The 25994-nt window shown below is 39.0% G+C and overlaps 1 protein-coding gene across 5 annotated transcripts in view; it reads right to left on the bottom strand.

Annotated features, from left to right (window-relative positions):
* Positions 1-25994, bottom strand: part of ptprua (protein tyrosine phosphatase receptor type Ua) — a 558925-nt gene that overhangs the window by 112309 nt on the left and 420622 nt on the right. For all 5 annotated transcript variants that reach the window (XM_049476164.1, XM_022682961.2, XM_022682962.2 and 2 more), the window contains exons 12-13: positions 24748-25036; positions 8534-8570 (exon numbers count right to left, since the gene is read on the bottom strand). In XM_049476164.1, the coding sequence (XP_049332121.1) occupies positions 8534-8570; positions 24748-25036 (326 nt within the window). The remainder of the gene's footprint in view (positions 1-8533; positions 8571-24747; positions 25037-25994) is intronic.

Here is a 25994-nt window from a genome sequence, read left to right as displayed (position 1 = left end):
GCAAGGCCGGACAACTCAGCAAATAAGGGCTAGTCAAAACTTGGCAAGATACTGAACAAAGGAGAGGGTATAAATAGGCAGGTTAGCAGGTGAAAACAATCAATTAGTCAGGTGACTAAGACTGAGTGAGGGTCATGTGATGATGATCAGGAGTGTCAGTGACATTCTGGGAAATGGAGTCCGGATCAGCTTGGAAGACAGAGGGAAGCGTGACAGTGAGCCATCAACCTCCAGCTTGGTTTAGGGCGTGTCGGGTGTATCTTTGCAATTGTAAGGACGCAACAAGTATGCCTTGCACAGCTCAAAGCGTGCGAATGGCATGTACTAATTCTCTTAATTAATCATGGGTGTGTTTTGGGTGTAATGTGCAATAAATCAATCAGGGAGTAATTTGCTCTTCCTTTAAGAGGCAGGTATGCACTGACTTTGTTAAATTGGTATTTTAATGGCGCAGAGCTTCTGTGCTTCTCAGCAGGTCATTTGCGGAAACAGCAATGTTATTCTTTTCTGTATTCTCTATATTGTAAAAGTTGGGTTTGTGCACTGCTGAAAGTAGTCAGCAGAAAAATAAAATAGTCAGCTTGCCTGTTTCCATGGTTGAAGCACACTGTTTTTGTGGCCACCCTGAGTATGAAAATGGGGAAAAGGTGGTGGGCAGATTTGGAGACTACAGCCCATTGAGATTTATGTGACGTACAGCACAGTTTAAATAAAAATAATAAAAAGGAAAATAATAGGTGAGGCTCTGCTGACAAAGAGATGACAGTGCTTCAACTCAGCATGTTTCCTTAATATCTGGTGATAAACAGAAAATATAATCCTTAATGATTCTTTAATATTAGAATATAGTATTAGATGTAGGGTTACATTCAACATAGAGTCCTCTACATTTAACGAAGTAGTACTCAACATTTAATGAGGCGCCAACAATGGAACATCCAAGTAAAATGTTACCAAAAAGTTAATCATAAAGAAACATACTGTTTTCTCTCTAACTGGAGAATAGTTGATATACAGTTATTAGAGTTATAGAAATATAAAAAAAGGTGGAATCTGATTGTTATGAGCCAATACTAAGCATTAATATAGTCTAATTAGACAGGGGGAGGGGCAAAACAATACTAGACTATGACATGTGTGCATTTATCCACAAAACTGAATTATTTTAGATACCCTTAGAGACTACAGTCTTTAACATCACATCAACTCTGCTGATCTCCAGCTTTCTCTCTCAGCTTCAGTACACTGTGGACTAACCATCTACTGAAAGTGAAGGAATATAGAGTCTAAAAAAAGAGAGAGAGAGAACATGCTGTGCTGAGAAGCTTTCCAACCAGCAGGTCCAAAACTCGAACACTCCAACTACATGATTCATGCTACTCATTCCACCACCGCCACCACATCCACCTTCACCACCACCCTCCTGCTCTGAGCATAGAGAATGAAGACTGGGGGTGGGGGTTCTCTAGCTCTTCCTTCAGCTGGATGAAGAAAAAGAAGAAGAAGAAGAAGAAGAAGAAGAGTGGGAGGTTAGGAAATAAGAGAGTGAAATAGTAAAGGAGAAAAAGGAAGAAAATTAGAAAGAGGAATAATAATGAGGAAAGAGAGAGAAGAAAGTGAAGAAAGATAAAAGGTTGGGGAAGGCACTTCATCTTCATTTGTTGGGGTTAGTCCGTAATTAATCAGAATTGTGCAAGTGTCAGAAAGGAGCACCTGCGGTGTGGGAATCGTGGAGGTATACAGGTAGAAAAAGAAAGAGAGAGAATCAGAGAGAGAGAACAAGAGAGAGAGAGAGAAAGAGAGAGAGAGTTATGGTATATTCCCTGGAGTAGTACATGGACATATGCCAGTATTCTATAATTTGGTATAATACAATATTAATGACTGCAGTGAAGCAAGCTGCAACCCTGCACTTCTAAAAGTTTCTACTGAAAGTGCCCGAACATTTTCCTCCATCAAAAAAGGTGAAACTGCATTAAAAAAAAAAAAAAAGTAAAAAGGTAAGAGAGAGAGAGCATGCTCATTTTTGCTCTCTCAGACTCCAGCTGCTGATGGTGATCATAGTGGCAGTGCTTTATGGCATTTTCACACCTGTAGTTGGTTTCTATGGTTCAGATTAGTTCATGAGTTTGTTTAATTGGAGGCCAATATAATACTCCCCTCTTAAAGAGGAAATAGCAAGCGCGATTAGCGGGTAATGCTAATGCTGCTCCAGCAGTGCTAGCTGGGGTTAGGAGCAGGCTACAGGCCGATAATACTCCCCTCTGAATGGGGAAATAGCGAGCGCGGTTAGCGGGTAATGCTAATGCTGCTCCAGCAGTGCTAGCTGAGGCTAGGAGCAGGCTTCAGGCCGATAACACTATCCTTTGAACGGGGAAATAGCGAGTACGGTTAGCGGGTAATGCTTATGCTGCTCTAGCAGTGCTAGCCGGGGTTAGGAGCAGGCTACAGGCCAATAATACTCCCCTCTAAACAGGGAAATAGTGAGCGCAGTTAGAGCGGGTAATGCTAATGCTACTCCAGCAGTGCTAGCTGGGGTTAGGAACAGGCTACAGGCCGATAATACTATCCTTTGAACGGGGAAATAGCGAGTACGGTTAGCGGGTAATGCTAATGCTGCTCCAGCAGTGCTAGCTGGTGTTAGGAGCAGGCTACAGCCCGATAATACTCCCCTCTGAACGGGGAAATAGCGAACGCGGGTAGCGTGTAATGCTAATGCTGCTCCAGCAGCGCTAGCCAGGGTTGGAAACAGGCTACAGACTGATAATACTCCCCTCTGAACGGGGAAATTGCGGTTAGCGGCTAATGCTAATGCTAATGCTACTCCAGCCTCAGCACTGAAAAACTAAACTGAAACTCCTGAATAACACTACAATTTGGTGGCTAAACAGCATGGAGCAGCAGAGACAGCATTTGCTCATAGCTGTGGTAATTAGCATTATCTGGTTATTATATTAATAGATTAAACTGCACGTTATCAGCAGTTTAGCTCCAATAAAAGGAGCATATTTGATAGCTGGGTTGAATCGAGACCGGATCAAGTTTTCCTTTACTGTGTCACATAATTCAAATATAATTTGCACTCTATAAAAGCATACATAGATCGCTGTAAAAGTAGGTGTATTACAGCCATGCTTTGTTTTATGCTAAAAAAACTTCTCAGGTCTGGATAAAGGTCAACACTCTACGGCCAGGGTGCTCAACACTATTATTAATTTAACCAGTAACAAGTCTAATTTAAGGCTTTGCTCTTACACATGACAAATGCTTTTGCTGCAATACAATAGAAGATGAATGTAAAATTAGCAATTAGTGTTGACCCACTGGACCTTTAAAAGGGCAGTGTTCTCACATGTATGTTATCCAATATACTGTCCAGCGGTTCATAAAAATAACCTTGCAGTCATCAAAAAGAAATATATTATACAATATTGTGAATTAAGGGGAAAATATTATGTAATTGCAACAACCTAATAAGTATATTTGTTTGAAAAGGGTAATTAAATAATGCTTTCACACCTACACCTTTTGTTCTGGTTGAATTGAGCTCTGTTATGTTTTTTTTTTAACCTTAGTTTGGTGCAATTAGTTTGGGCAGGTGTGAATACAGTAATCACACTCAAACTTGGACCAATAATATGATGCTAATTTCTGGGCCTTGGTTCATCATTTCAACCTTTTAAAAAACAAAACATCACATTTTACTATAGCATACTGTAGGGGTGTCCAAACTACGGCCCGCGGGCCATTTGTGGCCCATTTCCTTTTTTTGGAGCGGCCTGCGAGGTATTTTAGAAATATAATGAAAGTTGGCCCGCTGTTAAGCAGCTTTTTATAATGTGAGATTCAAAGTTCAAAGAAAAACGGGGCAAAATAGTCTAGAAGCAGAGAGGGTGCGCATTTCTAACGCAGGAAAGCGGGGCAAAGAGTCTAAAAGCAGAGAGAGTGCGCATTTCTAGCTCAGAAAAACGGGGCAAACTGTCTAAAAGCGGAGAGGGAGCGCATTTCTAGCGCAGATAAGCGGGCAAAAGAGTCTAAAAGTTGCTGTAATTAAGAAGTTTAATATTAAGAGACATCATGAAATTAAACATTAATTTGAAAAATCTTAGTTTACAAGACCAGCATGAAACCCATCTCATACCAAAGATACGACCCTCCCACATCTGGAAAAAGGCCTATTCCCCAAGCAGTTGTAAGTTGCTATGGCCTGCTTAATCAAAAGAGGCCAGTCATAGAAGCAACAGAACCTACAGAAGCTGCTCATCAAAGGAAGTGACGCTGTCTAAAGAAGGCTGGATAAAGCTCCTGTTGCTCTTTGATCTGAAGCACTCTCTCTTTCTCTCCAGTGGTCTGCTGGTACCTCTCCTTTACTCTGCTGTCAGCTTCACTCTCTCTTTCTAGTCCTGAACACACAGCCTTTGGCTCTTCGAAACCGGCAATTAGATGGCTTTTGAAATGGTACCCTGCCAAAAGGTCTGCAGGAGAAACATGATGGCACAACCCATCTCTAGGGGGTTTGTCTGCCAGAGGATCACCATCAAAGTTCAAGGACTTTTTCAAGATGTCCATTTGCTTGCACACAATATTTCCACTTGTTCATCCTTTGTTCTTTCTGAAATAAAGGGTATTAATAGGAGACTTCCAGCCTTTTCTGCAAACATAGCCTTAATTGTTTTGACAAGGTTGTGAGGAGAATCGCTTACAAAAATAGGTGCACCCAGAAGGAAGTGTTGGAAGGATTGCATTGCTGGTCACAAGGACGATAAAGGTTGCCATAACAATAAATGATTAGACATTTTGACTATATATATGGACGACTCTTGCTCATGTTTATTGAGCTACACATGCTACATAAGTAGCATGTAATGCATGTGCAACAACATGCAGATGTCTTGACATGAAGTGGTAGAGGTTCCTAATAGTGTCCTACAATAATCCCAGTAGATCTGGGATGGGTCTGGCGATCTGGTTGACCATGGCATAGCATAGCTGTGAAGACATTCTAGGGGCCCTATTGTACACCCTCTTCGCAAGGTGTGTCACAATGCTTGTTGCTATCTTTCACCCCGTCAACAGTCTGTTTTCACACATTGCACCTGTGCCATCAAAATAGCATCGTTTAGGAATATATTTATGCTGATGGGCATGGTGTTCTAGAAGTGAGGTGTGTTCAGATAAATTCCTGGCATGTTTCTATCTTGGAGGTGGGAAATACAGGTGCACCACTGACAGATTAAAACCCTGACAACAGTCAACAGTCAGCCGCCCAATCCTATATTAGCCATGCAGGAGTGCAGTACATCCCAGCTTGTTAAACCCAGATGCACTATACAGTGCAAACCCAACTACCTCAACAATAAACAGAATAAAGAATTAAATTACATTACTGTTCCCTTAAATGAGCTGCTGGTGTACCTTCACAGCTTGAACACCGGTCAGTATCCCCCACGCCAAAGATGCCAACACGCCAAAGTCAGAGCACTGCTGGTTCTCAAAGGGAATGACGCCCAAAACACACACGTATGATTAATGCACTAAATCAAGTTGCGTGATGCGCCATTGACTGGTGCACTAAAATAGGGCCCTAGATGTTTGACCCATGGCAAACCATTAAACTTGGCGCTGACCATAGTCTCTCTTAACATGGATTTGTTGGTCATCTCCATCAAGTAAAGAGCAAAATTCATCATTAAGGATGACCACTAGCAATTTAAGTCACTCCCACCAAGTTTCAATCCTGTCGTTGTTTTTAGACATTATTGAATGTAGTGTAGCTCCATCTCTACTATCCATTAAGATACCTGCTGATCCAAGGCATCCTAATCTATTATCAGTGGTTTTCTATTGCCATTATACAAGAGGTGTACCAACTTAGTACTTGTAACAGTTATGAGTGTTACTGTTAAAATACCTAAATTCAGTAATTAGAAGCTAATTAGAGGCACTGTCTGAACCCTTTCTGGACATTCAGTGTGTTCTTATATTGTAGGTCAAGTCTGCCTGGGTGTGAGAGGAAGAAACTGGCTGGGCTACTCATAGGCAAATGCAGTTTTGCACTCCTGAGCAAAGCACTTAACCTCCAGCATCCCCTCAATTCGTCACCTTAATTCCTTCTCTCAAACGAAAACACACTCTCAATGTGTTTCACCTCAAGATAACCGTTAAAAAAAAGGAATTTTCTATGAAAACACTAAAGGATAGTGACGGCTCAGTACAGGCACATACCGGTTAAATATTAAGCGGGGTTACATCACGTCTTACATAATCCAATAAGACGTTTTAAATTTAAACAAGTCCTTAAATATTAATTGACGTTTGGGCCATCAGTGATCACAGCTATCTTTTTTGAGATACTTAATGTTTAGCACTGGAACTGGCTTCAGAAGACTGTTCAGGCAAAATCTATAGCTATAACTCAGCATGATTAATCACATTACAGTTGATTAGCAGTATTAACAGTAATTCTAACCAGGGGTGCTAAACCTTTGTATGTAACTGCATAAACTTCCCATATTTTGAGAAATATTCCTATCCCTATTTCTAATGATTCCTTAACAATAATGTTGTCAAGTTAAAGAATGTATTATATACCTGACACAGTTTGTTTTGATTGGACAGTTTTGCTCTGTTACATTCAATTTTTAGAATTAAGCGGAGCCAGAGAAAAAGCACATTTTCATACTATTTTAATTTAGCACTTATGTGTTTTTAAATGATCTAATCAGAATAATTACACAAAGCCAATGACTGTAGAAAAACTGATGCAGTAGTTCCATTTCCTTCTGTTCTATAGAAAAATTGTAACCAACATCTGTGCAGTAGAGATGAGAGGTGGATACAGCACATAAGAGCAAATACTACTGAATTTATTGTGTTTAGTTACACCAACATTAGGTGGCTAGCTAACAACTAATTGCATTATACATGAATTTTATCTATCTATCAAAAATACTATAAATAAATAGATAGTTCTCTGTCAGCTTACTTCGACTACAAGTCAGCTAGCCCATGTAATAATCAGAAAGGTTCTCCAGACAATCTTTTCAGTTCCAGCCAAGGCTGTCAATCACCTTATTGCTGAGTAACCACTGGAATTTCTTGCAAACCCTTTTGGAAAAGGAATGGCAATGGTTTAGCAATAATATAATACCCACAATATAATGTATTAATTAACTGTAAATAATACAGTTCCAAGTGGTCCAGCGGGCTAAGGCACCGGCACTTTGATCGGGAGAGCTCGCCATCAGCTGCCGGAGCCCTGAGAGAGCACAATTGGCCTCTCTCTGGGTGGGTAGATGGCGCTCTTTTCTCTCATCACTCTAAAGGGTGATTTCGCTCAGCACGCGGCATCTGTGAGCTGATGTATTGGTACAGGGCACTATCCGCTAGCCGTGAAAGAGCTAGCGCTGCTCGGTTAGCAGCTAATGCTAATACTGCTCCAGCTTCAGAGCTGATGAACTGAGCTTAAACTCTTTTATAACGCTGCACTTTAGCAGAGTGGTTTTACTGCTCCTTACGACCTGACTAGTAGAATTCACACATAAGGTGCACCAGATTATAAGATTATTATATTCCCACTTTTTGGGAAAATTAAGGGATTTAAAGTGTTCCTCATAGTGTGAAAAATCGGGTACCAGCTCATCTTCTGTGGAAGGTGGTGGATATTAATTGTAAAGTGAATTGGAACTCCCCAAGACCCCAATTTTTTTTTTATTGTGTTCAAAACACTGTTGCTCAGGCTAATTTTCCAGTGCAAAAAAATATATAAATAAATAAGACACATGAGAACGAGTATTTTCAGGGCACTTAACACATGCTAGTGGTAATATATATATATATATATATATATATATATATATATATATATATATATATATATATATATATATATAGGGTTTGAGTTTGAGTTCATTTTTCTCTCATCAAGGATCAGGCAGTGTTGCATAATACTTCACGCTGATAGCTTACATACACACATACATATATACACATATATATATATATATATATATATATATATATATGTGTATATATGTATGTGTGTATGTAAGCTATCAGCGTGAAGTATTATGCAACACTGCCTGATCCTTGATGAGAGAAAAATGAACTCAAACCCTTTCTGAAGCAGCAGCTGTATGATATATTATGTACGGGCTCATGCTGTCTAGACCTCCTGATTAAGGTCTAGACAGCCTTTTTGCTCATTTTATTATTCATATTAGATTTATGCAGATCATTAATGAATGACTGACCTTTTTTTCCCGTATATAAAGCAGCATGGCATATTAGTCATACGACAAACCTGTGATTAAGGAAGCAAAACAGCATTCAGACTCTCCCCTACAGTACCGCACAACGCTCTGCCTGCACTTGGCTAGCAGCGGCAGCAGCACGCGGGCTCCCACTGTGCATTCATATCATGACCCACTGAGTGAAATGGTTACTGAGGTGTTAGATTAACAGTGAGGCGTGCGCTCTGGCACGGAGGCATGGCCTCAGGTGTTTAAACACAGCAGATAAAAAGCTCAGTTACCTTTTCGCGCGATCCGGATGCAGTTGATTCGAGTCTCCTGTGAACACAGAGGAAAGCACAAGGTTATCAGGGCAAATTCACGCTTACACAATGCTGTCCATTAATAAGCAACAGTGCATGTATGTGGATGACGGGCTTAATAGCCTGCTTGTGTGAAGCAGTGCTGTTTAACCTTCAATTACATAAAATATCGTTTGTCAGCCTGTTCTCTATATGTGCCACATCTGTATTGTACTGTATCAGTAAATGTATTATGTATATATATATAAATAATTACTATGTTTACACAGTATAAAGCATAACACGCTTAAAGCTTAAAGATAGACAGCTCATTGTAGTCAGCCAAAGGTTTATTTTGGCATCATATATGGTTCAAAGGGCGGAACTTATTCTTTAAAAAAAAAAAAAAATACAGTTACATACCAGTGCGGTAAAGCACCTGCAAGAAATCCATTGGGATAAATCTCCTTTAAAGTTCCTTGTTTTATTTTTCCATTATAACTCTATTTATTTGCTCTAAACACATAATCAGTTGTATTTACATTCACTCTTCGGTCTCTTAAGTACGCCATCATCGCCACTGATTCCTCAAAGTGTTAAAAAAGGGATTTTCCCCACAAAAAAAAAAAAACCCGCAATTTGCTTTTCCCAACCAATATTATTTACTTCTAGTGCTGCAAACATACTTATATTATGTTTCAAACCAAATAATATCAGTAAATGAACACAGAAAACATGTGAAACTACATGCGCTCAAACTATTACGTACATTTTATGTAATGGACTATCATCAATATTCTTATGTTCGCATATACACTCTAATCTAACCATTTTTGAAAATATATCTTAGGATATAATTTCCAGGAAATTATAACAATTCTGCTTCCTTTTACATTTCAAATGAGTATGTTTTTGAGCAGCCGTATGGCTTCTGGAGTAAAATGTTATTTATTATAGGGAAAAAATCTAAATCAATCTAGCCCTGTGTGAAAAAGTGTTTGCCCCTAAACCTAATAACTTAATAGAACAGCCTTAATCAACTGTTTGTGATAACTGGCAACGAGTCTTTCACATCTCTGTGGAGGAATTTAGTTGGAGGGTTTTCGAGCATAAACCTCCTGTTTAAGATCATGTCACAGCATCTCAATCAGACTTTTACTAGGCCACTCCAAAACCTTCATTTTGTTTTGTTTTTTAAAGTCAGTCACAGGTGAACTTGTTTGTGTGCTTCGGATCATTGTCCTGCTGCAGAATCCAAGTAAACCTGAGCTTGAGGTCACGAACAGATGGTCAGATATTCTCCTTCAGGATTTTCTGGTAAACAGCAGAATTACTGGTTCCATCTATTACAGCAAGTTGTCCAGGATCTGAAGCAGCAAAGCAGCCCCAGACCATCGACCATCACACTACCACCACCACGTGTTAGTTTTATGGCATATGTAACGTGGCACACACCTTTCTAAAAGTTCCACTTTTGTCTCGCCAGTCCAAAACAATATGTGCCCAAAGTCCTGGAGATCATCAAGATGTTTTTTTGACAAGTGTGAGATCTGTTAATTTTGGTAAGCAGTAGTTTTTGCCTTGGAACTCTTCCTTGGAGACCAAGGAGACCAACCAGTCTCTTTCTTATTATTGAAACATTAATACTGTCCTTAACTGAGGCACACAAGAGCTGCAGTTTCTTAAAATGTTGTTCTGGGTTCTTTTACCACCTCTTGGATGAGTTGGCCATGCCCTTTTGGAATAATTTCGGTGAATAAGGTTCACCAGTGTTCCATGTTTTCTCCATTGGTGAATATTATTTCTCACTGTGGTTCACTGGAGCCCCAAATCTTTAGCAATGACTTTGTTTTATCGTCTGTTCTTGAATTTTTTCAGCTCAGGGCATAATGTGTTGCCTTTTTGAGATATTTTTGCTGCTTTAGGTTCTATATTTAAGTGATTTTTTTATTCTACAGGTCTGGACGTAATCAGGCCTGGTTGTGGCTAGTGAGATTGAACTCAGCTTCCGATAACTAAAAATGTGTGAGATGCTCTATTGGCTGTTTTATCAATACTTTACCACGACTGCAAAATCTGAAGGAACTGTTGAACTATTCAAGCTGTATTGGATGGATTTTTTTTATTGCTGAACACTATTAGGAACCTCTACAACTCAATACGCTGTCTATCAAATCATTTATTGCTCCTGGTAACATTTATCTTCCTTCTGTGAATAGCACTGCAACCCAACTATCCAACCTTCTGCGTGCAAATCTCTCTTTTATTATAATCAAGTGAAAAGTGAAAATGTCCTGCTGCACCTGGGTCAACCTGCCTTCCTCTAATCCTGGATCCATTCATTCTCTCCACATACTCACACACTCACACTGGCGCACACGCGTGCCAAGTGTGAGAGAGACATATTATCAAATTAAGATTTACAGATGTGAAATTGGGCTTTATGGGACAATTATGCAAATGCGTGCACCTAGATTGGAGTCGAGACCCCTCTCGCCTAAACTGCTGTTAAATTAACTTTTTAATTGAAATTCGGTTTCAAGTTTATTTCACCTTCCTGCCCCCCCCCCCTCTCACGAGCGCAGAAATGACATATTTACCAGCTCAAACGTCTTATTAAAAACAGCCAGGACCCCGGATCGCCTCGCACGCTCCCTCGCACGCTCCCTCGCACGCTCCGCCGTCCTCTGTCAAGGTTGCCGATCCCGCTGCGCTGCTAAAACCCACACAGGCTGCTGCGGCAACAGCGGCGGCGGGAACAATGAGGCATGCGGCTCACGTAACGCGCTCGTTTATGGAGGCGCGCTCAGGAAGGCAAGGTCCAGCGAGTTTTCCAATACTTCTGGTCAATATTCAGAATGAAAACGTGTCTGTCTGTCAGCTCAGGGACGTGATTGACTATTGTGCGTCTGCGATGAATTAGACGGAGGGGGGTTGGTTGGGAGGTTGCTGGGGAGGTTGAGGGGAAACAGTAGGCATCTCTGTGTGTATGCCTGCTAGCGTCTTAGCATTGCTCTCCCGCTCACATTTTATTTTATTTTCTCCACCGCTTCGATTTTCCCAACCATATGTCTTTCAAGCCAAGTTGAGTCAAAGTAATTACTGCTGAAACTCAGGCGAAGCAAGGCCTACGTCGGTGCCGACGAGCTACACCTAATTATCCAGAATAATTGTCAAAATAACACGCCTTCTCCCCTCTTCTTTTAAGTCAGGGCAGCCAAGCGATCGGCCTGACGCAAGTCGAAAATGACTTGCAGCAGCTGATTGAGATGAAAATGTGCGGCGCGGCAGATAAACAATAACCTGAATGCATTTGAATAATCTCACGGCGGAATGGACTGCTTATGAACTGTAAGTGAAATGTCTGAGAGATCCTCCAGCGCTTTCGAGTGAGTGCTATTTACGAACAATCACACACTCATAATATCCAATTATACCAGAAATATTCCCGCCAAACACACACAGACTCGCTCACCCCCACACACACAGAAATAGTATATATAAAAATAAATAAGTGTAAATAAATCAGCAAACATAAGAGGTGGTTGTTTTATAGGCCACTGGAACAGGCAGCACAAACCGAGTTGAGAGCAGACCAAAGAAAAGTGTGTTGTGTTTTTCTTTCTTTCTTCTTTGCGATGCTCTTTGCTACCTTCAACAGTCTATTTTCTAGCCTTGTGTTCGCGCCTTATAATGTCTACAGAGTTTAGAAATAAATCTACATTGATAGACATGGTGGTCTGGGAGTGAGGTGTTGTCACATTGGCCAGACACGACAGACAGTCGTGGATACCAAATGATAAAGGGATCAAACTTACAGGGATAGTCAAGGACAGGCAGGGTCAGCAACAAAATGGCAGCAATAGTAAACAACATACCAGGGATAGAGGAGGCAAAAGGTGTAATAAGCGGGATATCCAATAAAGAATAGAGCAGGCAAAAGGGGTAATACCCAGGATATCCAATAAAGAGAAGGGCTAGGCAAAAGATTAGTCAAAAAACAGAAAAGAGAGTCGGTAACAATAAACAATACAAACAAGAACCAGGCAAAAGAGTAAAAAAAATACAGAAACTGTTCGGAAATTAAATGGCAATGAACAAAAAATAAATGTACATATAAGATGTAAATGTAAGAGCTAGGAAATTAGGTTCGATACTAGTCAACTAGGAAATTTATACTAGGAGGACCAGGTGTGTGTGATTAGAAGGCCGGTGAGTTAGATTGCTGAAGCCTAACATGATCAGCAGTGTCCGGAAGGTCTGAAATAAGTGCATGCTGGGAGTGGGAGTTTTTAACGTGTGCAACAGAGTTCAAAGGGAGGCAGACTGACAACGTCAGGACTGACAGATGTGTTCAGGTAAATTTCTGGCGCCGGAAGACACAAGTGCGCCACTGATCGATTTAAACCCTGACAATTTATCTTAGCTATGCAGGACACATCAACAACAAACAGAACAAAGAGTAACAGAATTACATTGCTCTTCCCTTAAATTAGCTGATGGTGCAAATGCGCAGGTCAGTGTCCTCTGCTGAGACAGGCAAATAATTGGTTTATTTCCCGCTACACCCAAAACACACCCTTGATTAATTAGGAGGTTTAGTACATTCCTTTTGCACATTTCGAACTGTGCTTTTTGCATCCTCAAGATACTGAACACACCGAACCCCCCTAAATCCAGTTGACACATCACCTATAGATTGCTAAAATAGGGCCATTCACTTATAAATCAATAGCGACTAGAAATGTTCATACGCACAGACAAGCAAATTTCTAGAGAACTAAACATTTCTCTTAATTAATCATGGGTGTGTTTAGGGTGTAACATGTAATAAACCAATCAGCGTGTCTCTTGCCATTACCTTTAAGAGCCAGGTGCTCTTTGATTTTGGCGCATTGCTATCTTAATGGCGCATCTACCTGGGTGTGTCCAACGTTTCTCAGCAGAGAAAGCTGAGCTGCTCATTCATTCTGCTCAATCTGTTCACTGTTAAGGTAAATGTTTGCATAGCTTTTAGTAGTCATGCGCTATGGGTTTGTGCACTGCTGTGTTCATGTGTGTACCAAGTGGAGATGTGCACACGTGTTGGGGATGCGCCTGTGTTGACAGTTCACTGCCAAGGTAGCAATGAACAGCTTATGAAATGTAAGTGAAATGTCTAAAACTGCACAGTTCTGGTTTGCGAACCTAATTTTGAACCGCTTTGCCGCATTTACACCAACAAAAGTAGGTTCTGGAACCAGGAATGTTCTTTCGCAGCAGGAACTGAAGAATACTAGAGAACCAGAGTTCTTTTGGTGAAAAGGCTCTATGGAGAGATCCTCCAACACTTTCCAGTTTCCACACACATACACACACACACACACACACGCACACAAAATAATGTATATAAAAAAGGGGAAAAAATCAAGTAAACATACCAAAGCGGTACAAAAGACTGGTTTGTTTTACAGGCCACTGGAACAGGTGGCCTAAACCGAGTTGAGAGCAGACCAAAGCACAGTGTGTTGTGCTTTTCTTTTCTTTTTTTTCTTCTTCTCCTGCATCTACGTTTAGTTTTTCAGTGGGTATAAATCAATAGCCGCACTGCTTTAGAGCAGTAGAAAGAAGTGAGAGTTATTTCAACTGACAAGTGCAGAGAGGCAGTGACTTTACCAAGCTTAGGATCTCTCTCTCTTTTTCTCTCTCTTTTTTTCTCCATGCTTCATCTGGATATGGAACATTTCTCTGAGATTCTGGTCCTTGTTGACACGATTATATTCACAAATTTACTATTTTCCTGTAAGCCTGATAAAGTGGGTGCCAGTCCTGACCCTGTCAGTCTGTCTGCTCTGGACGAACTCAGAAACTCTATATCCGGTGTATCCTAGCATACCAACCACCCCTTGCTTCATGGACTGCTTGCTCATCATGTACCCCTGCAGTTGTTTCCAGTCCTTTGCCTAAGGGCAACCCTGGTGACGAACCATCGGTGACGGAGAGGGTTGAGGGTTCGTCCAAGTTTACGGTGCAGGAGACGGCTGGGTCGCCACCAAGGACGTACCACATCCTGGTCTCCTGGCAAACTTTCACACATGCCGTCCTGATTGGCTGGCGCCCATGCGAAGAGGTCGCCCTTGGAGCTATCTCCCCAGTTCTGTCCATGGTTCGGCTCCTTTGATTTGCATCTGTCTGGTTCCTTTGCTGGTTCTGTTGTGGCTCCAACTCCCTCCTCCGGTCCTCCGGCTGGTTGTCTTCACCTCCATCCCGCTCCGGTACCTTTCGAAGGGGGGTGGGTGGGGTTCTGTCAGTCCTGACACTGTCAGCTTGCCTCAGAAACTCCATTTTCCAGCAATCTTGCTCTAAGGACTACAATGACACTACAGCGTTCCGGTTCGCCCAGCTACTGATTGCTCACCTGAACTTTGAGTATAAATACCTCTCAGTTTTAGCAATTAATTGCTGAGCACAGAATCTAAGTTCCCTAGCTCTTCTACAATGCATTTCTTCTTGCTTTCTGCTTAATCGTTAGTTGAACCGTTTACCATTTTTGCCTTTCCCAGTTTATTGTAAGATTCTCTCTGTTGCCGATCTAGCTTGTTATTTAGACTATTCTTTTTCTTATTCCTCTTCTGCCTGACTCTAACTTTAGACTGTCCTTATATGATTGTTCCCTATAAATGTGTGCCTCTCCTGGTCCTGACATTCCTGATAGTGGGTAAAAATGGACATTCCATTTCTAAAGGTTTCTAGACTGTCCTTTAATATTCCTCAATCCATTGTAAATCAAGGCCAATATGAATTAGACCAGGCTACATTTTTCTTCAGGCATCCAGTTTTGGTGACCTTGTTCCTACTGCAGCCTTAGCTTTCTGTTCTTGGCTGAAAGAAATGGAATAATCCGCTGTTGTAGTCCTTTCTTCTGAAGGTTCAGCATCTTGAACATTCTGAGATGCTTCCCTGCTCACCAAATCTTATTTCTGAGCCTTATTTCTGGCCAGTGTCCATTGGACATTGATTTTGACTGCCTTTAACATGTGGTCAAGAGAATTAATTATTTATATCTGGATCTAATACACAGTTCAAAAGATAGCAACATTTGTTCTGTCCCATTCATTTTTCTTGTGAGCAAAAGTATTGGAACAGATAAACTAGATAAAATAGATTAAAGTGAATACGTCTTAATCTTTAGTTGCAAAATCCTTTGTAATAACTGCATCACATCAGTGACCCACTGACGTCACTAAGCGTTTACATTCATCTTTTGTGATATCTTTCCAGGCAGTGGGTTTGGGTCATTATGTTGCTGCAAGATGAAGGATCTCCCAATCAAATGAGCCATCATAGAAGAAGCCATGCAAGCCCAAGCCATGACACTACCTCCACTATGTTTCACAAATGTTTCACAGAGCTGGTATGTTTGAGATCATAAGCAGATCAGGTTTTTCTCCAAACTTCTTCAGTGCATAAGCAAATTACAGCCTGTTGTTCTTGTTAATTAGTGATTTTCATCCTCTGGTAAAGCCTCTGTATTTTGTTCATGAAGTCTTCCGTGAACAATAGATTGTTATACCTTCACTCCTGACCTCTGCAGGTTGTTGCTGATTTACTAGCAGTTGTTTTAGGGTCTTCTTTTACAGCACTCACCATGTTTCTGTCATCAACTTCTGTGGTTTTTCTTGGTCTACCTGTTCATCATCTGTTATTTAGTACACCAGTGACGACTTTCTTCTTCAGTACATTCCAAAAGATTGTACTGGCTATGAACAGTATTTGTGCAATGGTTTTGATTGATTTTTCATCTTCTTGCTTGTTTTTTCACCAATAGACAGCTTTCTCATTTTTATATTGGTTACTTCTCTAACTATAAATGCACAATCTACACAGATAAAACCCAAATCTGAAACTGATCATAGACATTAAGCGCTATTTATTGTTTGAATAATCAATGTATCATAACACACTTGGGCATACAAACACAACTGACAGTCACATGTTTCAATACTTTTGCTCACAAGAAAGGATGGTGGCTTGGGTAGGGTTTTCATTCTAAAGCAGAAATAAATGAATTGGCCTTACTGTTCCAATACTTTTGGAGGGGACTATATATGTGTAACACAGATACACATGGAGTCACATTTTGTATTTTATATGTTTAATGTATTTGTTACCATAACATCTGCTGTCTTCTATTAATGGTTAGCATATACTACTCTGAAAAAAAAGAGACCACTTAAAAATGATGAGTTTCTTTGATTTTACCAAATTGAAAACCTCTGGAATATAATCGAGAGGAAGATGGATGATCACAAGCCATCAAACCAAGCTGAACTGCTTGAATGTTTGCACCAGGAGTGGCATAAAGTTATCCAAAAGCAGTGTGTGAGACTGGTGGAGGAGAAAATGCCAAGGTGCATGAAAACTGTGATTAAAAAATAGGGTTATTCCACCAAATATTAATTTCTGAACTTTTAAAACTTTATAAATATGAACTTGTTTTCTTTGCATTTTTGAGGTCTCAAAACTCTGCATCTTTTTTGTTATTGTAGCCATTTCTCATTTTCTGCAAATAAATGTCTCTTAATTTTTTCCAGAGCTGTATTAAAAAGAAGCTATGCTCTTTAATTCAATATGAATTGCAAACAGGGCTAAAATACTCTAAGCTGAATGAGAGGGAATGTGATAATGTGTTTTGTTGCATAACTATGATTCTGAAATGTTAATATTTATATCCTCACAGCACGTGAGCAAAATATGGCTTTGCATGATATATACCAAGGCTGCATTAGCATATCTGTGCATGCCCTAGATGTACTACCAACCTAGTTTATCAATATTTGCATTCAAGCTTCTTAGATTGAAAACAACTGTCCTCCAAAAATGTATCTGCTGCTTAAAATGCATGTATATTTACTAGTTCAGTAAATACAATTGTAATATATAGAATAAATAATATAGTATAAATAGGTTGCCTTCATTCAGAAGCTTCTGGAAGCTGCTACTTGTGGAAAATGCTTCACAAATAAAGGCTTAGGAATTATGCTGAAGTTATGCTGTCAGTCAGTTAGCAAGAGACTTGCTGAAAACTTTCTATGAAACACTTTCTATGAATGCTGTGTCTTAAGGACTGTATAAATACATTAAAATCCATTTATAAAACACTATAAACATTGTTTATCCATTTCACTGTTGTGAGAGAAGCCTTTTAATAGTATTGAAACAGAGACATTGCCGCAGAAATAGTTATAAGGTCTGTTACCTCGATACTCCAGCACTGAAACCCTGACTCACTGCTGTCCTTCATTTTCCTCTCATCACATTACACTGTAAACCCAACTCAAATGATTCGAGTCTGTTTTACATAAAATGTGATATTTCTAAACATTACTCAACTATTTTGAGTTAGTTGAACATTCGTGGGCACAAATACATTCAAACTGAGATCTTTGATCTTGATCTTGATGAGATCTTGATCTTTAATTGGCTCCTGTCACAATCTATTTGCATATTGGGTGTGTCCAACAGTTTCTGACTAACACTCACCATCAGTGTGTAGTGATTCCCCCTGGACTACCTTAGAAACAAATCAAGTTCCCCTTTGGTTGTAATAACTTGATGTTTTAATTTATGCTAACTCAAGTTTTTTATTCCCCATTAATTAAATAATTGCGTAAACTCAACGTATCCAGTCTTACAATATAACAAAAATAAAAAAGTAAAAATCAACTTTCTATTTATTTGTAATAACTTGATGTTTTAATTTATGCTAACTCAAGCTTTTCATTACCCATTACTTAACTTCTTTAAGGCAACCGGTGTCCTTAATTTATCCGGTCTTACAATGTAACAAAAATGTAAAAAGTTAAATCAACTTCTCCTTTAGTTGTAATAACTTGATGTTCTAAGTTATGCTAACTTAGGTTTACATTCCCCATTACTTAACTTTTTTAAGACAACCGGTTTCCTCAAATTTTTTAAGTAAATTCAGTTTATCCGGTCTTACAGTGTAGTTTTTCCTTCTCCCTGAACTAAAAGTCACACACATTTCCATAAACTCCGATTGTTCAGATGTACCAGATTTCGATACTACATATTAAAGTGGGTCCAGATTGTAAAAATGTTTTTTTTTGCCATTTATAAATATAAATTACAACCAACTTTTACAATTCAGACATTTACAACAAAGCAAACAGTATTAGCATTAGCTGCTAACCGTGCAAAGCGCTAGCTCTTTGGCCATTCAGAGGGGAGTATTATTGGCCCGTACCCTGCTGCTAATCCTGGCTTGCACTGGTAGAGCAGCATTAGCATTAGCCACTAACAACGCTAAGAACCGCTAGCTGATATCTCCCTGGCTTACCAGAACACTTAGTGTTCCTCAGTGTAGCTTTGTCAGATGGCATTAGCTGCAAACCACTAGCAGTTAGCTGCTAATGCTAACGCTCCATCTTTAGTGGAAATCTGGAAATCTAAGCTTACTGTAAATAAAGGGAAGCACTTTACTCACCCAAATAAACAGTTTTCAGTAGAGAAATCTGTGTAGATTAACATCCAGCACTTGTTTAACTTGTCTGACTCGTCTAACTTAACTAAACTTAGCTTTACAGGTCTCGCCACCCAGTGAATTTAGAAGAAAAACATGGCTTAACCCCTGTTCCTACTACTAGTTACTAGTTAATATCTCTTAAAATGCGCCTTACAATCTGGTGCATCTTATGCATAAAAATAGACCAAAAAATATATTTTTTTCGATAGTGTGCCTTATAATTCAGTACGCCTTATAGTGTGAAAAACATTGTAAAGGAGTTTTAAGAGTTCTAAGAACTAAGAGCTCTGAGAGATGGGATGCTGTAGCTCCTGAAGAGAGGTAAAATATAAACTCTCAAAAGAGTGTTATTTTAACGTTTTAAGTCCTACAGCCTATTCAATGGACATACATATACACTCAAAATGAACTGATCTGAACTCACAGCACGTTTATTCCAAAGGTAGAACTTTTGGGTGGTGCGATGGCCAAAAACCAACACTAAAACATGGGAAAAGAGAAGTGTTTTCAGGTCAGATTCCAATCTATATTCAAAGCAGCATGTGTGGCGCAGGTGTAATACTTTTCGCTATCCCACTGAACAGCTTGCTTTCTGCAGTGTGCCAGTCTCTGCAGCGGGTAATTGGAGTGCCTCTCCTCTGTGAGGAATGAACTATTCAGGATTATAGAGAAAAAAAAAAAAACAGGAAGCCATATCAAGAAAACTTCTTTCAGTTTGGTAAAAAACTCGAGGCAGAACTGAACATTCAACTTTCAGAAGCCTAGACTTCCCATAGCCCGGACGCGGTAGGAGCCGCATAATTGGAGGAGCTTGAATATTAAAAAGGGGACAGAGAGGCCTAGTCGTTATATTGACCGGAGCTTCATCGACAACCTGTCACACGGCTTAGAAACCGCAGTCCATAAGTCACAACGTGCAGGTAACTCCTGCTCGCTGGGGCAAATTGAGCGTGAAGAACGGCAAAATGTCAAATCCTTCCCGGCGCACGAACGTGCTAGATGTTTATGCAAAAGAACTGAAGCAGTCAGAGTGGCAAAGCTGATTACAGACTGCGAAATCTGACGACTCGTGCACGCAGCAATTTCCAGCTAATAACTCCATTTTCAAGAAACGTTCAGGAGAAAAAACGTCTGTGATCAGGAATATATGACCTACGCTGATATTGGAATTGTGCTCCAATATCCGACACATATACAGCTAGCTGGATAGGCATTGCACAGAAATATACACTTTTTATGGTTGTTGTTCAAGGGGCCTTTAGTACAGTTAAAAAAAAGCTCTGTACAATACTGAACCACGGATGATGAAGAAGTGACAGTCTGCAAGTTTGGAAGTCTGTTTATGGAAGAATCTCTTTAATGCAGACAAATTTAAATAAATTACTGTGTGAAATGTTGTGTTTTTAAGTATATAATTTGGGTAATTTTCTAAAATACTTAAAAAATGTAGAGTGCAGTTATTTCAAACAAACTTACCAGACTTCTCAGTTTTTAGAATGAATACAGCTTCGGAAAAAATAATAGACTACTTAATGATGAGCTTCTTTTAGATTTTCCCAAATTGAAAACCTCTGGAATATAATCAAGATAAAAATGGATGATCACAAGCCATCAAACCAAGCTGAACTTCTTGGATTTTTGCACCAGGAGTAAAGGCTTAAAGTTATCCAAAAGCAGTGTGCAAGACTGGTGGAGGAGAACGTGCCAAGATGCATAAAAAAGTGATTAAATACCAGGGTTATTCCACCAAATATTGATTTCTGAACTACCCTTAAAACTTTTCTGCATTATTTGAGGTCTGAAAGCTCTGCAGCTTTTTTTTTGTTATTTCAGCCATTTCTCATTTTCTGTAAATAAATGCTCTAAATGACAATATTTTTATTTGGAATTTTAGAGAAATTTTGTCTGTAGTTTATAGAATAAAACCACAATATTCATTTTACTCATTTAAACATATACCTATAAATAGAAAAATCAGAGAAACTGACTCAGAAATTGAAGTGGTCTCTTATTTCTTTTTCCAGAGCTGTATATTAGACTGAAGGGATTGTCATTCTAGGACACTAATACCACTCATTAGAATATTTTGGCCCCTCCCAAATCAGGAATACTACTGATTTAAAATTGAAATAATATGTATTAGGGACTGCTGCTTTAAACGATTGTTTGTCTAGTCAAAACATTTTCCAGATTGGTGAAAAAAACGTTGGTAGAAAGATCTATATAGATCCTATATACATACAGTATGTAAAATTTGCCAGAGTTAAACTAGAAACATATTATATACTATATATAACCCTTTTCATTTAAGGTTAAGTTAAAGTTTACATAAATGTTCTGTTAAATGTTAAATACAAATAATATTAAATATTGAGCATTGTTCAAACAATTATTTGTCCGGCATAATTCCGATTTCATCTCTAATATGAAAAAAATATATAATTGAAAAGAAAAAAATAAATATGTGTAATAGGTACCAAATGAAATGAAACAAAATGAAGAAATTGTAAAGGTTTTTTTTTTTTACACTTTATATATTTAATAGGTCTTTAAATATAAATACTAAATAAAACTAAATCATATAAAAAAGAACAAATATAAATGAGAATGTGTATCCAAACTTTTGACTAGTACCATATAAAGTTCAAATTCAAAAGTTTGGATACACATTCTCATTCATATTTGTTCTTTATTTATATTATTTAGTTTTATTTAGTATTAATATTTAAAGACCTATTAACTAAAGACTACAAAATATGTAATTAACAAGAGCTTAGCACCTTTAGGAACTCCAAAGATTGCATCAAAGCAAAAGGTGCTACTTTGAAGAATCTAAAGTATAAAACATATTTTGGCTTGTTTAGCATAATAATCTACAATATAAAACACAATAAAAAAAGACAACATTTGTATTGATTGATTGATTGACTGATTGATTGATTGATTGATTGATTTAATGGTAGTAGATATCTTGATATCATAGTAAGTTATTTCATAGTAAATCAACAAAATGTCTTTAGCTGAAGCATCAATATGATAACCTGACTCATTTAATCTATTCTACATCACATCTAGCACAGACATGTGAACACAAAGGAACAGAAAATAAAGCAGGATGTCTCACTGCGTTTAGAATAGACATGTGATGTTGCACCTCCAGCTAATGATTGACTATGTGTGTCAATCATGTGTGTGTAATGCTTTGTGTGAATTCTTTTTCGTATACACCCTTTTGTTTAGGAGCTAATTAAATTCAGACGGCTCTATTTACTGGTTTTAATCAAATGTGGAGAGTTGATTTATTCCAAACTCTTGACGAGTGATATTAAGAATGTAGAAAAAAAGATGTTAAAATCTATTTAATGTGATCATATTTAAATACAGTGCATATTCAAAGCTATTACAGTTATTTTTAAGAGAATTTACCAAAATAAAAAGGTTAATGTAAAAGTTAAAATAGATTTTAATGTCAATGATGAGTTTTTTTTCATCAGCCAAAGCTTTATGGGACAGTAACCTTTGTTTGAGAAATGCTTACATTGGTGGGAAACTCCAATATTAGCTGAAAGGATGTTATTTGGTTTAAAAAAAAATGCCACAATGAAGATGTTTTAGCCATCAGATTAGACACCAAGCACTGAGTAAACACACCACAAACACACCATCCCCACTGTGAAGCATGGTGGTGGCAGCATCATGTTGTGGAAATGTTTCTCTGATGTTCCTGGAAGGCTTATAAAAGTAGAAGGACCCATGACTTATTTCCATTTTGCAGAGAGAAAAAAGTATTTGATCCCCTACTAAAAATTAAGAGTTCTGGTTCCTACAGACCAGTTTGATGATCCTAATCAACTCATTACCTGTTGATTAAGGCAGCTGTCTTAAATTCCTGTCACCTGTATAAAAGACTCCTGTCCACAAACTCAATTAATTATTCAGACTCTCTAAAACCTCTACAACATGGGCAAGACCAAAGAGCTTTCTAAAGTTTTCAGGGAAAAGATCACAGACCTGCAGAACGAGGCTGGATTGAGCTACAAAACCATAAGTAAGACGCTGGGTGAGAAGGAGATAACTGTTGGTGCAATAGTAAGAAAATGTAAGAAATACAAAATCGCTGTCACTCAACACCGATCTAAGGCTCCATGCAAAATCTCACCTTGTGGGGTATCTTTAAACAAAAGGAAGGTGAAAGATCACCCTTAAACTACATGGAAAGAACTTGTTAATGATCTCAAGGTAGCTGGGACCACAGTCACCAAGAATACCATTGGTAACAAGTTACGCTGTAATGAATTAAAATCCTGCAGTGCCCTCAATGTCCCCCTGCTCAGGAAGACACATGTGCAGGCCTGGCTGAAGTTTGCCATTAATGAACACCTGGATGATTCTGAGACAAAAACTGGGCTCTTTGGCATTAACACAACTTGCCATGTGTGGAGGTGTTTTAGGGGGGTTTCTCTGGACTACTTCATTGTATCAATGGTAGAATGGATGGAGCCATGTACCGTAAAATTGTGAGTGACAACCTCCTTTTCTCTGCCAGGACATTAAAAATGGGTTGTGGCTGGGTTGGTAACACTTCCTATGATCCCTGCATTTATAATGCCTGATGAATGCATTCATAATGCATTATATGACATGCATAATACCTTATAGTAATACCTTGTAATAAGCCTATATAATAACTCATAAGTACTTACAGCGACATTCATAACACATTAGTAACTACAAGTATAAGGGTTTATAAAGAAAGGGCTTATAATGCCTTATGATATCTATTCATAATAGCATTGCACAATGTAGTGGTGTAATGCACTAAAACACAGATTTGGTATATTTTGGTATAATGCATTATAATCTACAGCTATGATTTCTCAAATTAAGCTTTTATATAAGCTCGTAACACATTATAAAGGTTTATGTACAGTCATTACTGACTTTAAGTTTTTAAGTTAGACTTTTTAAACATGAAGTAAATTTTATTATGCCTCCCTATAATGTCTTATAGAGCATTATGAGTGCTTGTTATTGGCTTTAAGTGAAGTGTGTTTTCAAATGCCTTTTCAAATGCCTACAGTAAGGCATAACAACATTTGCTTAATGTTTAAAACACACTTCACTTACAGACAGAAAAGAGAACTCGATGCTCTATAAGACATTACAGTGAGGCATGATAAAATTTACTTCATGTTTAAAAAGCATATGTAAACTTTTAAAGTCAGTAATGACTGTATATAAGGCTTTATAATGTGTTACGCACAATAATGTGTTACGCCCAATTTGAGAAATCTGCATATTATAATGCATTATACCAAATCTGTGTTATAGTGCATTACAACACTACATTGTACAATGTTCTTACGAACAGATATAAGCCTTTTCTTTATAAACCCTTATACTTGTAGTTTATAATGTGTAATGAATGTCGCTGTAAGTATTTATAAGTTATTATACAGCCTTATTACAGTTAATATGAGGTTTAATGCATGTCATATAATGCATTATGAATGCATTTATAATGCATTATGAGTACAGGGTTCATAGGAAGTGTTATTGCTGGGTCTTCTGGCATGACTGGAGTCTTACTGAGCCTCATTAAGACCTATCCACACAGACTGTAAGATGATGGGGAATAACAAAAAAGCAGACGTTTGGAAGTTCTGGTTCATGCCTATCAGCCACTCACCCCTCTGAAGTTGCTGGCGGCCTGGAAGTAGATCAGGTAGTTCTTGCTGGGATCCAGTGGGGTGTTCCAGTATCCGTTGTAGGTGTGGTTGTCCCCGACTGTGAAGGGAGTGGCCTCCGGCAGGCTGCTGGGAGGAAGTTCTGCAGTGTAGTAATGAGAAGGCGTGGCTCCTGATCTGCCCACTACTTCACCCTGAGACGAGGGAGCTGGGAAGCAGTCCTGATGACCCAGCTCTCTCCTCTTCACCTGCCGTGAGCCGTCCTCCTCCACCACCACCACATGATAGGTACTGTAGAGAGCACAACACAACAGTCATTTTAACACATATTTAATACCCTTTTGAACATATTCATATGGACTTTGTATTTATTTGGAAGGATAATTACCCCAAATAATGCCCCTAACACTAAGAAAGTGAAGGCTAGCACGTGTAAAACCAGCCACCACCTCTGTTTGAGCTGCCACTAATACAGCATCACTGGGTAGCCAACATGATTGGAGGAAGCACTGATCCAGGACCAGCTCTGATACAACAGCCAATAGACACCTGTGCTAACCAACATTACAATGGAAGTGATGTGGAGAGAGAGGGTCATCTCCTCACTTATGAGAGACCATGGTCAATTGTGCTCTCTCAGACTCTGGCTGCTTATGGCAAGCAATCTACCAGTCTCTGACATTGAATAGGATAAAGTGTTTCCCACTCCTCTATGCAGAATTCTTTCAGCTGTGTTTTACACCATCTTCAGTTTTTGTACTGATGGTCTCAGAATCTTAAATGCCCATATGAGTGGTCCAGTGGACTAAGGCTATGATCAGGAGATTGCTGATTCGAATCCAGGTCATGCAGCTTGCCATGAGCTGCCAGGACCCTGAGAGAGCATGATTGGCCTTGCTTTCTCTGGATGGGTAGATGGCGCTCATTTGATGGCGCTCACATCACTCCAAAAGGTGATGTCGATCAGCACAAGGCATCTGTGAGCTGATGTATCGGAACTGAGTTGCTGCCCTTTCCATGATGCATCAGCAGCAGTTGGAAAAGAGGCAGTGGCTGGCTTCACATGTGTCGGAGGAGGCATGTGTTGGTCTTCACCCTCCTGGTGTTGGGGCATAACTAGTAATATAGGTGGAGTACTGCTTAGCAGCTGAGTGGGTAGGATAATCAGCAGTGTTGGGAAGTAACGGATTACATGTAACGGCGTTACGTAATCAGATTACAAATTATAAGTAACTGTAATCCGTTACAG

The sequence above is a fragment of the Astyanax mexicanus genome, chromosome 3 (genome assembly GCF_023375975.1).
Source record: "Astyanax mexicanus isolate ESR-SI-001 chromosome 3, AstMex3_surface, whole genome shotgun sequence".
Lineage (NCBI taxonomy): Eukaryota > Metazoa > Chordata > Actinopteri > Characiformes > Acestrorhamphidae > Astyanax > Astyanax mexicanus.
Note: the sequence above shows the minus strand (reverse complement) of the source record. Positions and strands in the feature narration are given on the sequence as shown.